The sequence below is a fragment of the Dasypus novemcinctus genome, chromosome 26 (assembly GCF_030445035.2).
Source record: "Dasypus novemcinctus isolate mDasNov1 chromosome 26, mDasNov1.1.hap2, whole genome shotgun sequence".
Classification (NCBI taxonomy): domain Eukaryota; kingdom Metazoa; phylum Chordata; class Mammalia; order Cingulata; family Dasypodidae; genus Dasypus; species Dasypus novemcinctus.
In genome coordinates this window covers 47,665,597-47,679,672 of record NC_080698.1, presented here as the reverse complement: position 1 = coordinate 47,679,672, position 14,076 = coordinate 47,665,597, and the positions used below count along the sequence as shown (strand labels likewise).

The following is a 14,076-nucleotide window of genomic DNA, read 5'->3' as shown; positions in this document are numbered from 1 at the left end:
AACAATATATATGTAGCCACTTCTCAGCTTGTTCCTCCTTTAGACTAAAAATCATTATCTACACACTCTCTAATTTTTCAATACTACTCTCAAATGTAATAGGAAGATTAGTCTATTTTGCATGCCACGCCACAGTTAATATTACAGAAGAAAGCTAATCAAAAAGCTTATTTCATGGCAAATGACTTTTTTTCCTTCTTAAATAATCTCTAAGACTCAGGATAATTTACTATTTAACTGACTTGGTGTAAGGAAGTATCCCCAAAGACCCAATCCTCCTTAATTGTTTAGGCAAATTTCCTATAGAAAACAGCTTTTAAGGAATTTCTTAAGTCTTATTTTTCCCTCAAGAAATCTGTTGTTTCTATTCCCAGCACCTCAAAGTTACTCATCATGTTATTATATTATCTACAAATACTTTTGGCAAGGATCTCATGGTCAAATTTCTCTTTAGGATTTCTTCTACTTGGGAAATTCCCCAAGCCAATTAATAAGTAATTCAAATATTTAGGTAAAATGTACATTAAGAAAAGACTCTCTTTGTATGTACTGCACATTCAGCAGTAGTGTCCTTCCTTTGTGCACAGATCCCTGCTGTCCTCCTCCCCTCCAAATCCCACACCACTTTGGCTCATCTTACACCCCACCTCCCCCCAAGAAATAAGTTCTGCTCTTCGGGCAAAGAGTACAGCTTTAAGTTTGGAGGGGTCAGGGAAGACCTGCCTGGAGTTGGAGACTTCATCACATCAAATAATCTACATGCAGCATCCTCATGTACGTGATGCCAGTGGAGGAGGGCAATGGCAGACACTGAGGAAGGCAGCCTGAATCCAGATCTGAGGATAAGAGAAAAGGGTGTTCCAGGGAACAGACTCTAGCTCAAAAGACCAAATGAAAGGTTGTCCTATACTTCTAGAAACATGGAAATGACATCATACATCTGAGGGAGTGATCTAGTCTTGAGAGACACCTTTGGAAAATATTCAGGGCTTCTGGGAATTAAGAAAGAGCATTCCATGAAAAAACAAAAACAAAAACAAAAACAAAAAAAACAAAACACAAAACGGAAAACAAAAAACAACCACCAAACACTACTGCCACTAGACCCAAAACCAATATATAATTAAAGAGAGCAGAGAAAGGCAGAGAGAGTCTTTTACAGAAGGTTCCATATGCACTAGGGAATAAACAATCCAACTTATGTCATTTGATCAAGGGAACAGGAATTGTGTCAACTACAATTTTTTCCTCTAATAGCCTTCAAATGATAATACAGACTAAATTAATTCAAAACACGACTCAATTTTTTTCCACTTTTGCAACAGTGCTCTAGAGTACTTGGGCCCAATCTCACACAATAATCACAAATGGACATTTTAAGCCATATCACAAGAGCACACACAAAACACACCCTTTTACCCAGTCACCAATTGCTGTGCTTGCTCACCCAAGGGCTCTCAGAAAACACAATGAAATACAAATGTTAGCACCAAGAGTGTGATATACATTCTCAGTCCCAGTGATCTTTGATGCATCAGTATTCATGGCTGAACTAACACATTATAAAATCACACGGGCAGTGTGGCTATCTGGAGAATGTGTTAGATATATCAGGATTTAGTTATCTTATCCTAGGTGAAAAAATGCTTAAAAGAGACCTACCTTCTTACAGGAGCTGAATGTGCCATCAGGCAGAAAGGGCCTTCGACGCCTCTCAGGGATAAAGGGTGAGCCAAAGCGAATGTAGTGTTTGGGGGTGGTGCAAATTAATGGGGAATGGATAAGACCAGGTAACATGTTGAGGGTCGTTGCCAGTACAGTTGGGTCCGTGGTGATACGTAAAGGGCATTCAACAGGGCACTCTTGCTTCTCTGCTTTGTCATTCAACCATTCTGTAACTAAATACTAAGATTGAAAAAGAAACTATTAGTTGATGCTGCAGATGTAAAAGCCAGCAGTGCAGTTCACAAGACAAATCTCAACTAGAAACTAGGACAGAGAGAGATGTAGCTAGCAGCTGCAGTGACTACAAATTGGGCATTCAGAATGCAAGGATATCTTCCTTTATATGCATCTACATGCCCACTAAAAGAGGAATACTTTTAGCTATCAATGAGTTAACTGCTGCCTAAAAAATTAAGGGAACAAAAGAAAGGTAGGAGGCTTCAGTCCTCTGTGTCAAAGCATTCTGTTAAGAACTTTCAATCTAATAATACTGACATTTTCTCCCCCCCTGGGATTATAGGTCCTCTTGTTTTCTAAGACATAGCCCTTGCTAGACCCACCTTGTGAAGATGTGATTCATGATTTACCTTTTTGGTTTTAGGGTACTTAGATGCAGCACGGTTGACATGGGATCCAGTAACTGATACCACTGCTGGGTCCGACCCAGTCAATTGTCTGTTTTCTCCTAAACTGTCTATACTTCCAGCTTCGGTAGGAGTTACTGAGTTGTTATTTCCTCCCTCTTCCAGGGCAGCTTGTGACAACTCTGCCTGTTGTGCACTGGCCTGCTTTTGTCGTTTTAGTCTTTGGGCTGAACTGGTCCGGTACCGAGAAATTCGACTCTTTGGTCGAGGCCTAGAAGGCTTTGCTGGAGGTGGTTTGGGGACTGGTTTTTCTGTAGCAACATCCTGTAGCAACAGCAGGGCCAAGAGTTTACCAGATTTTTCTATTAATAAATATTCTAGCCATTTTCCTATTCACTTTATATATTTTGAGTTTCTACTACTGAAAAAAGTAGTGATTTTAAGAATATTAATTTAAAGCCTGTTCTTTAAATAAAAAAATTCATACTTTTAAATTGGCTAAAAAGGCTGAGGCAGATGTGTGGGTTAGTTATTTCTATTTCTAATAAGCGTTTGTAAGATAAATAAAAAATCAGCTGAAGTAGCCATCTAATTTCAGGGTTCTTGGCAGGGAAGATTTGTTTTTCTTTCCCAGATATTGAGATTTTAAGGCTTGGACTCATGGCTAGGGTAAGGGAAGGGAAAGTTGAATTTATCCCGAGAATCCTATGAAACGCCAGGACATAACTGTGATATAGAGAAGGCCCAAAAGAGAAAACAAATGATTATTATGAACTCACCACTAACGTATGACATTCTAGCCTAGCCTGAAGGAGTCTAGTCATTCAAATTCTATCACAGTCACCTGTTTCCCCGAATCCCACAAATCAGCTGATGAAAATGGCTTTAGTTCATATGGCCTTATACTTATTCTGCTATGGCGCAAAACTGAAAATACCCATTTCAACCATTCTAAAAGATATGTCTAAGGCCTGGAATCTTTTCAACTCTTACCCCTGCTTGGGAAGACCTCCGGGTGTTCACACCAACACTTTGTGGGGTGCCTGGGATAGCAACATTTGAAGTAGGGTTGTTAGCTTCAGATTCAGGGCTTTCAGTTTTTGTCTCGTCTACAACAGGAGACTCTGAGGTGGTGGTAGTAATCTCTACGTCAGAGTTACTTTGTTCCAAGGGCTGATCCCGCCGCTTCTTTCTTTTCTCCAGATTTTCAAAAGCATGCATGATGGCTTCGACTTTTCTATCTTCCCGGGTCTATAAAGAAATACGATTAGCTAAAGATCTCAAATAAATAAGAGTGAGAAAACTGACTAATTTGAATAGAAGGAAGTCTCAACCAGGAAAGGAAGGGACAGTATTTTCAGAAGCAATATTGATGGAACTTTACAGAAGCTCATTTAAGTACCAGTAAGATGACACATATATCTTGGGAAAATTAAATATCTTCTCTTTAAATGTTGTAGAACAAAAGCAGTGAAGGAAGGTAAAGTCAAACCTGAACTTTTCAAACAAGGTCAGCTATTTTGAAACTTAATATAAAAGAAAAATAGCCATAAACTATTTTTTCTGTGCATTTAGAGAACTTAAAAAAAAAAAAAAAAAAAAGATTTTCATTGATTTTTCTCCCTAAAATATTTTTTCTCAGAGAAAGAAATAAATATCAGTGATTTAGCATAAAAGTAGAAGTCCTGAATCCAGATGACTGAAGGAGAATTTTAAAATGCCAAAACATATACAAACTTGGGAAATTCCTAAGTCAGAACAAAGTAGTTGCAACACAGATACTTTGTTTTAATGAAAATCAGTAGGAAACCTCCTGAGACTATCATTTAGAAACGAGTCATTAGGGAAGCGGACTTGGCCCAATGGATAGGGCATCCGCCTACCACATGGGAGGCCCGCGGTTCAAACCCTGGGCCTCCTTGACCTGTGTGGAACTGGCCCACGCCTAGTGTTGATGCATGCAAGGAGTGCCCTGCCACGCAGGGGTGTCCCCTGTGTAGGGGAGCCCCATGCGCAAGGTGTGCGCCCCGTAAGGAGAGCCGCCCATCATGAAAGAAAGTGCAGCCTGCCCAGGAGAGCTGCCCATCACGAAAGAAAGTGCAGCCTGCCCAAGAATGGTGCAGCACACACGCACAGCTGATGCAACAAGATGACATAACAAAAAGAAACAGATTCCCAGTGCCGCTGATAAGGATGGAAGCGGTCACAGAGGAACACACAGCAAATGGACACAGAGAGCAGACAATGGGGGGGGGGGGTACAGGGGGAAGGGGAGAGAAAAGAAAAATCTTAAAAAAAAAAAACAAAACAACAACCAAACAAAAACGAGTCATTAAACAACTATTGTGTAAAAAAAAAAGTTAAAATAATATAATGAAATCTATTTCCTGGAAAAGCCCAAAATAAAACATAACCCACAGATGATGGATAGAAATTTTTCAAAGAAATGACATACAAATTCAGAAAAGAAAGGGCTCACATGCTGTAGGGAGCAGAGAGAAAATGTTAGAAGTTACCCACCCTCCTGATATGGGCTGCATTCTCCTGATCATCTACAATCTCCTCTTTCTCTTCTTCTAGTTTTTCTTCTGGATTGTCTATTTCCTTTAAGAGAGAGGCAATATTCAGCTATACTCTTTAAATTCTCAGAAAAATCAATTTTTTTTCTCGTAGCTTAAAACTCTAGAAACAGTTTCAGTTTGCAGTGCTGCTCAATGGAAGGCAAAAAACTCCTATTCTCTGGACAGAAACCTAGACAGGAACTGAAGGGATGATCTTGATATTATAAAACAAAAAGAACAAATGAATAAACGTTCTCTTTGATACAAAAGTCTACAGCTTGCCTGTATAAAACTACATGCAATAACGTGCGATCCTTTTCATTTGGAGAGGACCTATCCTATACCAACATCATTTGACCAGGAGAGATTACCTCATGATCACTAGAGGCAGTTACTTTATCTGGAACTTCTTCTGGTTGCTGGTCATTATTCTCCTCTGGAACCTCATTTTGCTGCTCCATTTCTAGTTCTTTCCGTCGTGCTTTTCTGCGCCTGGTCTCTGCTCCGATGGTGGGTAGGCTTGGAGGAGGTGGGAGTGGTGGTTCTGTAGCACTGGGATTCCTTTTCTGTATAGGACAATTCCGGTTCCCCTTGTGACATGCACAGTCCACTTTATAATTACTGCTCCAAAGAAATAACCAAAGTGCCTGTTTCAGTATCACTGAAAATCATTTATATTATTTAGTCATCCTCTTCAAATATTAGCATAATTTTCCTTGGTATTGTCTCTGAATAACTTAAACAGATATTAGAGTCTTACGGATGCCTTCAATATGCTGTTACTCTATATAACCCCAACTCTATCCCTGCATATAAGTGGGAAGGAAAGCTTCTGGTGAATTCACTTATCCCAACTGTTTTTATGTTACATAGTAGGTAGTGAATCAGAGATGGGGTCTGAAGTGGCCATACTTATCTGTGTCCATCATGACCATGCCCCCACATTTACCTAGCCATCCCAGGGTCCACAGGATGGAGGAATAAAATATGGACTGGAGTGGACTTGCTGGTACCCTACTTATTATTAATATCTTTTCTTCTTATACCTTGGTCTAAAAATAACTTTAGCATATAACATATTTTTCCTAAAATGACTCAGGGATAAAAAGTATCTATTTTACAGAACTTTTCACGTAGTCATGTATGACTTGCTATCTCTTTCTGTTGTCACTTATAGCTAGATTACATGGTCTGACTAGGTGGGATGAGCCTTTAAATTTCCAGTCTATAATATGGTCCCTGGCACAAGGTCCCCGTATGTAACAGCAGATGTCACTGTAATTTCTTGGAGTGTTTCCTACATAACCTTTCTGCTAGTCTTGTTAGAGAAACATAGCCAAAACACCCTTGTCAGGAAACATCCAAGCAGTCTCCATACAATGTGCTTTGATCTCTTAAAAGTCTGTCTTTCCCTCTACAATGTCTAGGCAAAAAATGCATTACTCATGAATAAAATAAGGTAAACAAGGAAAAGATAAGGAAAAGAAAAAGACAACAGATGGAACAGCTTAATATTTAAGACAGGGACAATCAAATTGGGAAAGGTTTTTGAGGTCTTACCAGTTACTGTACTCATAATCAAATGCTATGGTGACCTCGGCATCCTTGGTAATAGCAGATACAGCGTAGATACACAGGTGGATCATCCCATCGGCAATCATGTGTCGCACCTGTGTGAACAAGGCTTATGAATGATAATTTATCATAAAGACCAGAAACACTTCCTAAGAGGGGGAAAAATTTTTACACAAGTAATTTCCCCCCACAGTTACGGAAATCTATTATTTGGTTTTATTATTTCCTTTGAAACTATTATACAGAAATTGTTTTAAGAAATGTTTGAAAATTTATAACATTTCTTAAAATAGAGGCACCTTGGGATATTACAAATCCAGGGCAAAATCATTGCTCTAGATCTTACAGCTGTTTCCAGTTCCACCAGGGAATTAGAATTCCTTAGCCTGTAAGAAAAGCTATGTGGATTTTCCCGCTACAGTTCATGTCGTTGCACTGATTATGTGTCTAAGTAATGAATTCTAGAAATGTCTAGTCTCTCTCTTAAAAACTTGCAACCAAACCTTTGGTTTTGTATTAATGACACCATCTTCCATTTGTATGGCAATTACATTAATGTAACAACACTGACTTCTTACCTAGTCTAGCCCTTTCTCCTTAGCAAATGCATACTTGCTTTTCCCATTCCTCTCTTCTCTAAAGGAAACCTTTTTCTTGGACCCACCATGACAGAACAGAAGCATCATTACTATTTTCATCTCTTGTAATGAGAGATCAAAACCATTAATCTACAGACCTTGATCTGGGTGTTATTTACAGATTGCTTCTTCAGTAAGCTTGCTCACTGGTGGTTCCATTCAAAGAAAAGTTACTAGAGAAGTCTTACCTCTGCGTTTGGTGTGCACGATCTTCTGATGAACCGAGCATCATTACCGAAAGTGCGGGCATCCACACACATCTCTACACCATTGAATTTTGAGTAGAAGAGCACAAAAGGGTATGGTCTAGGGATATAATTAAAATTACTGTAATTCTCAACACAACAAGGCCACCCCATGAACTCCAAATACGAAGCATATGCTGACATAAAAAGCAGTCCTTTGCAATGCCTAAACTTGGAAAACATTACATGCTTGTCTGTTTTTGATTAAAGCACTAGCACAAAGCAAGGAATGCTTGGCTCCAAAAGGAGTCATCACCACTTTATACATTAAACAATTTGCAGATTTATTTGCGTTCTCTACAAATAGCACATGAGCATGAACTTATTTGATTTGTATTCTTTATCCCAACAGCACCCTATCAGCCAGGATGATTTTTACAATACCGGTCAGTCAGGCCTACTGCAGCCCTCACTGCTCAATAAAAGATGCTCTTACTTTTTGAAGAAATGCCCATTGACCTCAAACTGCTGTCGTAACATGACTTTTCCTCGATACTCTATTATTAGGGTGTCTAGAGCCAAATCTCTTGCAGCCCTCAGAATCTTCCGGTGCTTCTGAACACGAGTGACTCTTCCTAGCTGAAGCTGAATAAAACCAGAGTACTAACATTAGACAACTGCAATACAGCTGAGCAGACTTATAATACTGAGGAAAAGGCACCAAAATTTTTCAGGTTTCATCTATGTTATTTAACTCAATGATCAGAAAACTTAACTTTGATCTGAGCTCAATTTTTCTATGACATATGCCCATCTAGTGAACCTGACACTCTAGGAAAGGCAAGAAAAACAGATTAAGATTTTAGAGGGGGAAACGGACTTTGGCCCAGTGGTTAGGGCGTCCGTCTACCACATGGGAGGTCCGTGGTTCAAGCCCCGGGCCTCCTTGACCCGTGTGGAGCTGGCCCATGCGCAGTGCTGATGCGCGCAAGGAGTGCCGCGCCACGCAGGGTGTCCCCCGCGTAGGGGAGCCCCACGCGCAAGGAGTGCACCCATAAGGAGAGCCGCCCAGCGCGAAGGAGGGAGCAGCCTGCCGAGGAATGGCGCCGCCCACACTTCCCGTGCCGCTGACGACAACAGAAGCGGACAAAGAAACAAGACGCAGCAAAAAGACACAGAAAACAGACAACGGGAGAGGGGAGGGGAATTAAATAAATAAAAAAATAAATCTTAAAAAAAAAAAAAAAAAAGATTTTAGAGGCTCTACATTCCAAATAATTCCTGCCTTTAAAATACTAAAATAAAGTAAAAATGATAGAAACAAATCTTAGCTTTCTATTAATCTTACATAATTCCTACTTAGGCTATATACAGTTCCCTATCCTAATTCTTTTTTTTTTTTTTTTTTAAGGCTGTACTGCAGATTCAACCCAGGACCTCATAAATGAGAAGCAGGTGCTCAACGACTGAGCTACATATGCTCCTCAATGAGAGCTGTTTTTTTCCCCCCGTTTGTTAGTTTTTTTAGGAGGTACCAGGAATTGAACCTGGGACTTCATATACGGGAAGTAGGCACTCAACCACTTGAGCTACATCTACTGCCCCTAATTCAGCTATTCTTAATTAATAAAGATAGCTTAAAAATATATATTAAAATAGTATCCAGTTAATATAACCTGTTTTTGGTTAAATGATGAACAATAGCTAGCTAAGCTGTTATTCTCCAGTCTTGTATATTTGAGAGCAATGGTAATTCCATACCATGCCCTAATCCTGATTTTTAAAATCTTCACCAGTTATATTTAGAGAGCCTTTATCTCTTTGGTTCTTACCTGCATTTGGGAACCAATAACTGTATTATTACAGGCCAGTTCAGTCTTATTAATAGTGTCTAGAACAGCAGGTTTGCCCACAAATTCCTTGCTAGAATGTAGATGTTGTTCCAGGGCATTCTGTACATCTGCACTGTATTGATTAGTAAAGGCTTCTTCATACTGATCAGTCCACAATCGTATCCGATTTTCCCAGCCCTCAGTTGTATTTTCATCTAAATTCTGTGCTTCAGAGGGAGAATTCTGTAGAGAACAAAGATCAGGTAGGTTAGGAGAGTCCATATATAAAAAAATGGTTAAGACCGGGTTGGGTGCGGGAGTGGGATGGGGGATGGGACACACATGAATCCAGGCGGAGTCTCTAGAGAAAATTTGTTTTTGTTTTCACTTGGCAGTTGGTATGGCAGAAGAGAGTACTTGACTGGGGTAGTCAGAGTATTTGATTTTTATCATGATTTTTGTTACCAATGAGCTATGAAGCCTTATACAACTTCTTAGAAGCTTAGTTTCCCCTTCATAAAGTAAGAAATTTATCTGGATGATAGTTCCATCCCAATATGTGATTTTATGATAATTTTAAGTCATAAAAATCAATTCTGTTCTTATCAATTAAGTTCATAGGAAAAACTTTACTCTTCAGAGGAATGTTTTTCTTGTTATTTATTATTTTCATTTCTCAATTAATGTATGTTCATTCTAAAAATACATGTGACACAAATAAATAGACAGCTCACAACTTTACCACCCATAAAGATACTATCTTTGGAGTATATATTTTCAGTACTCCATTTTTCAACAGTTTAAACAGATTAATACTCTGAAGAAATAAAGAATATGGGTAGAGGGTGGTAGGGGGTGTTTAAAAAATGTCTGCTGAAAGGTACTTTGCTATACTTGTCTAGGAAAAACACTGCCTTCTATGGTGAAAGTACTGAGAAAATATTATGTCTCAGCAACACCTTCCTAAATGGAACAGTTCTATATGTGCTTTGAGTTAGAAAGACACAGTTTAAGTCTGACACATGTTCTCCACAGTGTTAAAAACTTACGGTAGAAAACAAAACAAACACTGATACTGATGATGTAATGTCAGTAATGACTGGAAAGAAAAGACACTGCAGTACCAAAGCTACTTGAAAACTCATGTCCACACTAAACTTACAAAAGCAGGCATAAACAAATTAAATATACTTTCCGTGAATATACAGAAAATGTTCATGTCTATTTTTAACAACTGCTTTCTCTTACCGCTTTTGCATCACTGTAGCTGACCGACTGTCGTCTACCATCCTTTCCCCATGGAACAGGGAAATGGAAGAAAAAAATTAATACCAGTTTTCAACATTTCTCACTAGAGTCCAAAAGACAGAACAATAAACAAAAGGGTCTAAAGACACTCATAAGGCCAACAAAGTGAGAACAAAGTATCACCTGCTTGAGTCATAGCAGCTGAGCAAAGAATAGAGTAAAATCCACAGTGGGTCTAAAGCAGTAATACTCAACTGGGGGTAATGGTGAGTGTATGTGTGTGTGTTGCTGGACTTGATCGCATAGAAGCCAGGGATGTAAATATTCTAAAATTCATAGGACATCCTCACTATAACAAAGAATTACTTGGTCCAAAATGTCAACTGTGTTGAGTATGAGAAACCCTGGTTTAGATGTTAACTCTCTAGCAGTCAATCTACTGACTAGGATTATAAACCCAAATGATAAAGTTTTCCATTCTTATGGCTCTCATCTAGATTTCTGGTAGAGTTCTTACTAATAATTGTAAACTCAAGATTTGTGACAACTTAGAATTCTGAGATCAGAATCAATATAAAAACACTAGATTTTTTTTTTTTTTGTCTAAACTTTAACATGCCTATGGAAAGATCTGACAAAACCCTGTAATTGTAAGCAACTTTTGGTGTTTATGAGCAGCAAAAAGTTTTCTGGGAGAGTCAGCTGATAGCTTTCAAAAGGTTTTCCAAAGATGAATTACCTCTGGAGGTTAGTTAAGATAGCTAGCTGATAAAAGAGAAAAGGGCTAAATAGCTGGGATCAGGACGATGTCTGCCCCATATAGTTAAAGGCCCGTCTAAGCAAATGAGACAAAAGAGGCAGTTCCAGAAAACTAGGCCCCTTGTAGGAGATGGATCTAGCAAAGAAATAATGTTATACTCTAAGAGATCCCAAGTCTTTGATGCTCTTTAACTTTAAGTCCTTTCCCATCTCTTACATAGGAATGTGCAAGTCTATTTGTAGGTATAAGCAAGGTGAGGCCTTCAAAATTTAGATAAAATGCTACCCGCCAGCTCTGAGAACACAAGTCATATTGGTGCTCCACATTAAGCAATTCTAATAAAGATTATCTACACAAAAGATTTTAATGTTTATGTCATACAACTGTCAATAGGAAAGATCCTTTTATATCAGTTACACATTTAGGGATATAACTACTTATAGAATTAACTAGAATTTAATTCTAATTAAATGTTTTGAAGTCCTAAGTAATGATTTGGACCTATGTTGCCCTCCTATATTTATATATATGTAAAGGAAGATAGCAGACTGTATAATCAATTTCCTTTTGGCAAACTCTTTTATAATCCAGTGGTCCTTTTAAACCACTACACACAATTTCTCTATTCTCCAACCGCTTTCCAAAATCATGCTTCAGAAGTTGTTTTATTTGAAAACCAAAGAAAAGAAACACTCTAGAATCACCTGAGTCTACTAAACCAAATAGATATGCCAGAAGAAAACAGTTCACAAGTAGGAAGAGTAATTCCTATCAACAATACAGCTTTCCTAATATGAAATTTATCCTTCCAACTGATGATGATTAAAGACCACATGGTGCTAGGGTGGGTGCACAAGAGATTCTCTACCACCACCAGAAAAACCTCAGTCCTGAGGTCGAGGCCAATCACAACAGAACATATCAGCCTCATTTTGTTTGGCAAATGTCACCTACCCTTCCCCCATCCCCCCTGCCCTCCCCATCAAAAAAGCAGCTAATGAAAAACCAATAAATGAAGGCTGATTACAGAAAGGAAACATATTTCAGAATATGGCCAAGAAAATCTACTTTGGATAAAGGCTCTCTGAAAACTGAATGGCAACATTTACAAACTAATGAAAAGCAGAGTCCAAGATTCCCAGACCATCAATGTCAGGAAAGAAGCTGACCAATATGCAAGATCACAGTGAAGTAAAACACAGCATCAGGGAAGATTACCCCTTACCTTCATCCGCAAGGACTTCCGGGATCCCTCTCGAAATGCCTATCCCAAAGAGGAAAACAAGTAGAACAAAACAAAACTTGGTACCAAGAATGACAGTTATATCTATTTGAGACTAAAACTAGATAAGAACTAATATTCTATTCTGTCCCCTTCTCTCTTGGTAACAAATACAATGGAATTCCCCAAACTATTATCAAGAATAATAGGGGTAGCCAATAAATTCTTGAGACTAATTCCAATACTTTGGATTGTGGAGCTAGGTAATTAATAGGGAAGAGCATGCATCACTTAAACCTTATATGTACCCCTGACACTTAAAAGAAAAAGTAAATAAAAAATTAAGTAAGGTTGCAGATTTACCAATCTTTGAAATTAAGAAGGAGACAAAGACCAATCCCCTTAAAAAGGGACGGGTAAGCCACCTAGGAGCAACAAAGTTGCTTTGATGGGGAAGAAAGAACACAAAACAGAAGAGGTTCTCCTGGAGACTTTTAGGTTGAGAATACAGGAAAGTGACCACAACACCGAGGAAGCCTAAACCAATCAAGCAATGTTTCCTGATTTTTTTAAAACAAGGAAAAAACAATCAACTCAATGACATGAGGTAGGCAGGTAACTAGGACAAGAATTTCACACTGTGCTTTGGACCTGAGGAAGTAGGGAGATAAGATAGGGGAAGGCCTAGACTGGAGGCTGCAGCACACATTGGCGGGGAGGGGGTTGTGCCAGGTAGGGCTGGGATTTCATACCTGGGATAGGGATTGGAACAGGAGAAAGTTGGTGCCAGTGCTGATGGTACATGGTATGGTAGAAGAGAGGTTGGCCTACATGTACATAACAAAGATTAGCCAATTTTTGCAATTAGAGCAAAAGTGGCCATTCCAACATCTGGATCAAACTTCTCAAAAGAGTTGTGGTGCATTATTGTTCCAAAATCTGAGCTATTTCAGGTATATTTCTATTTAAGATACTTTTGCCTTTCATACCTTGATTTTCTTCGTCTTTGGAGCAGCACGACCCTTTTCTGGACTCTTTTTCCGCTTTTTGGGCTTGGTTCTTCTAACCCGATTAACAGTTAGGGTGATGCTTGTAGGTGTGTGTTGTGTTGCTGTATACAACACAGTAGAAGGAGAAAGCTCTTCATCCCAGCTTTCCGTTGCACTGCTATCCCCACCTGAAAAAAAAATTTCATAGTTATGCTGTACCAATGGCCTCAAAAGCACATAAAAAGCATGTATTCCTTTAAATCTATGCCATACCCAGTAAGTCATTATTTCTGCTTAACTCATTCATTAAACACATAAACCCTGTTATACACTGTATTTTTTTTTCTTGTATTCAATCCCCAAGTTTCACTGCTTCAATCTGAAATACAGATATGGGATTTCCTTTTTTGTTCTAGCAAGGAAAACTTTCATCAACATAGGGCTAAAATGGTATTTCTGGATACATTTAATTCATGAAGAGAGTAAAAAAAGAAATCGTTTCAAAGAAAGCAGGTGAAACTCAACAATAGTCTTGAAAGGATACCTATCCCTTTCCACTAAATAGCAGGGGACAAGGGAACTTCAAAGGGGTTTTTGAAATGAGTACTTAAATGACAAAACATTTATGTCAAAACGTGGGTCTCACCCATCTTCAACTCACCTGATATGTTGTCCTGCTTCCGCCGATGAAGTCTAATAACCTTCCCCCTGCTCATTCCCCTAAAGAGGAAAATAAACTTAAAGTAGTCCTTCCAAC

The 14,076-nt window shown here is 38.8% G+C and overlaps 1 protein-coding gene across 50 annotated transcripts in view; it reads right to left on the bottom strand.

Moving 5' to 3' along the window:
• SETD5 (SET domain containing 5) overlaps nt 1-14,076 on the bottom strand; it is a 72,772-nt gene that overhangs the window by 24,022 nt on the left and 34,674 nt on the right. For 29 of the 50 annotated variants that reach the window (XM_058288684.2, XM_071212198.1, XM_071212192.1 and 26 more), the window contains 12 exons: nt 13,981-14,039; nt 13,320-13,507; nt 12,334-12,372; nt 9,101-9,343; nt 7,765-7,913; nt 7,272-7,389; nt 6,431-6,540; nt 5,242-5,491; nt 4,830-4,913; nt 3,303-3,560; nt 2,313-2,633; nt 1,663-1,905 (listed from right to left, as the gene is read on the bottom strand). In XM_058288684.2, coding sequence (XP_058144667.1) covers nt 1,663-1,905; nt 2,313-2,633; nt 3,303-3,560; nt 4,830-4,913; nt 5,242-5,491; nt 6,431-6,540; nt 7,272-7,389; nt 7,765-7,913; nt 9,101-9,343; nt 12,334-12,372; nt 13,320-13,507; nt 13,981-14,035 — 2,058 coding nt within the window. In that variant the 5' untranslated portion in view covers nt 14,036-14,039. The remainder of the gene's footprint in view (nt 1-1,662; nt 1,906-2,312; nt 2,634-3,302; nt 3,561-4,829; nt 4,914-5,241; nt 5,492-6,430; nt 6,541-7,271; nt 7,390-7,764; nt 7,914-9,100; nt 9,344-12,333; nt 12,373-13,319; nt 13,508-13,980; nt 14,040-14,076) is intronic. The other 21 variants (XM_071212188.1, XM_071212194.1, XM_071212206.1 and 18 more) reach the window with 1 other exon arrangement.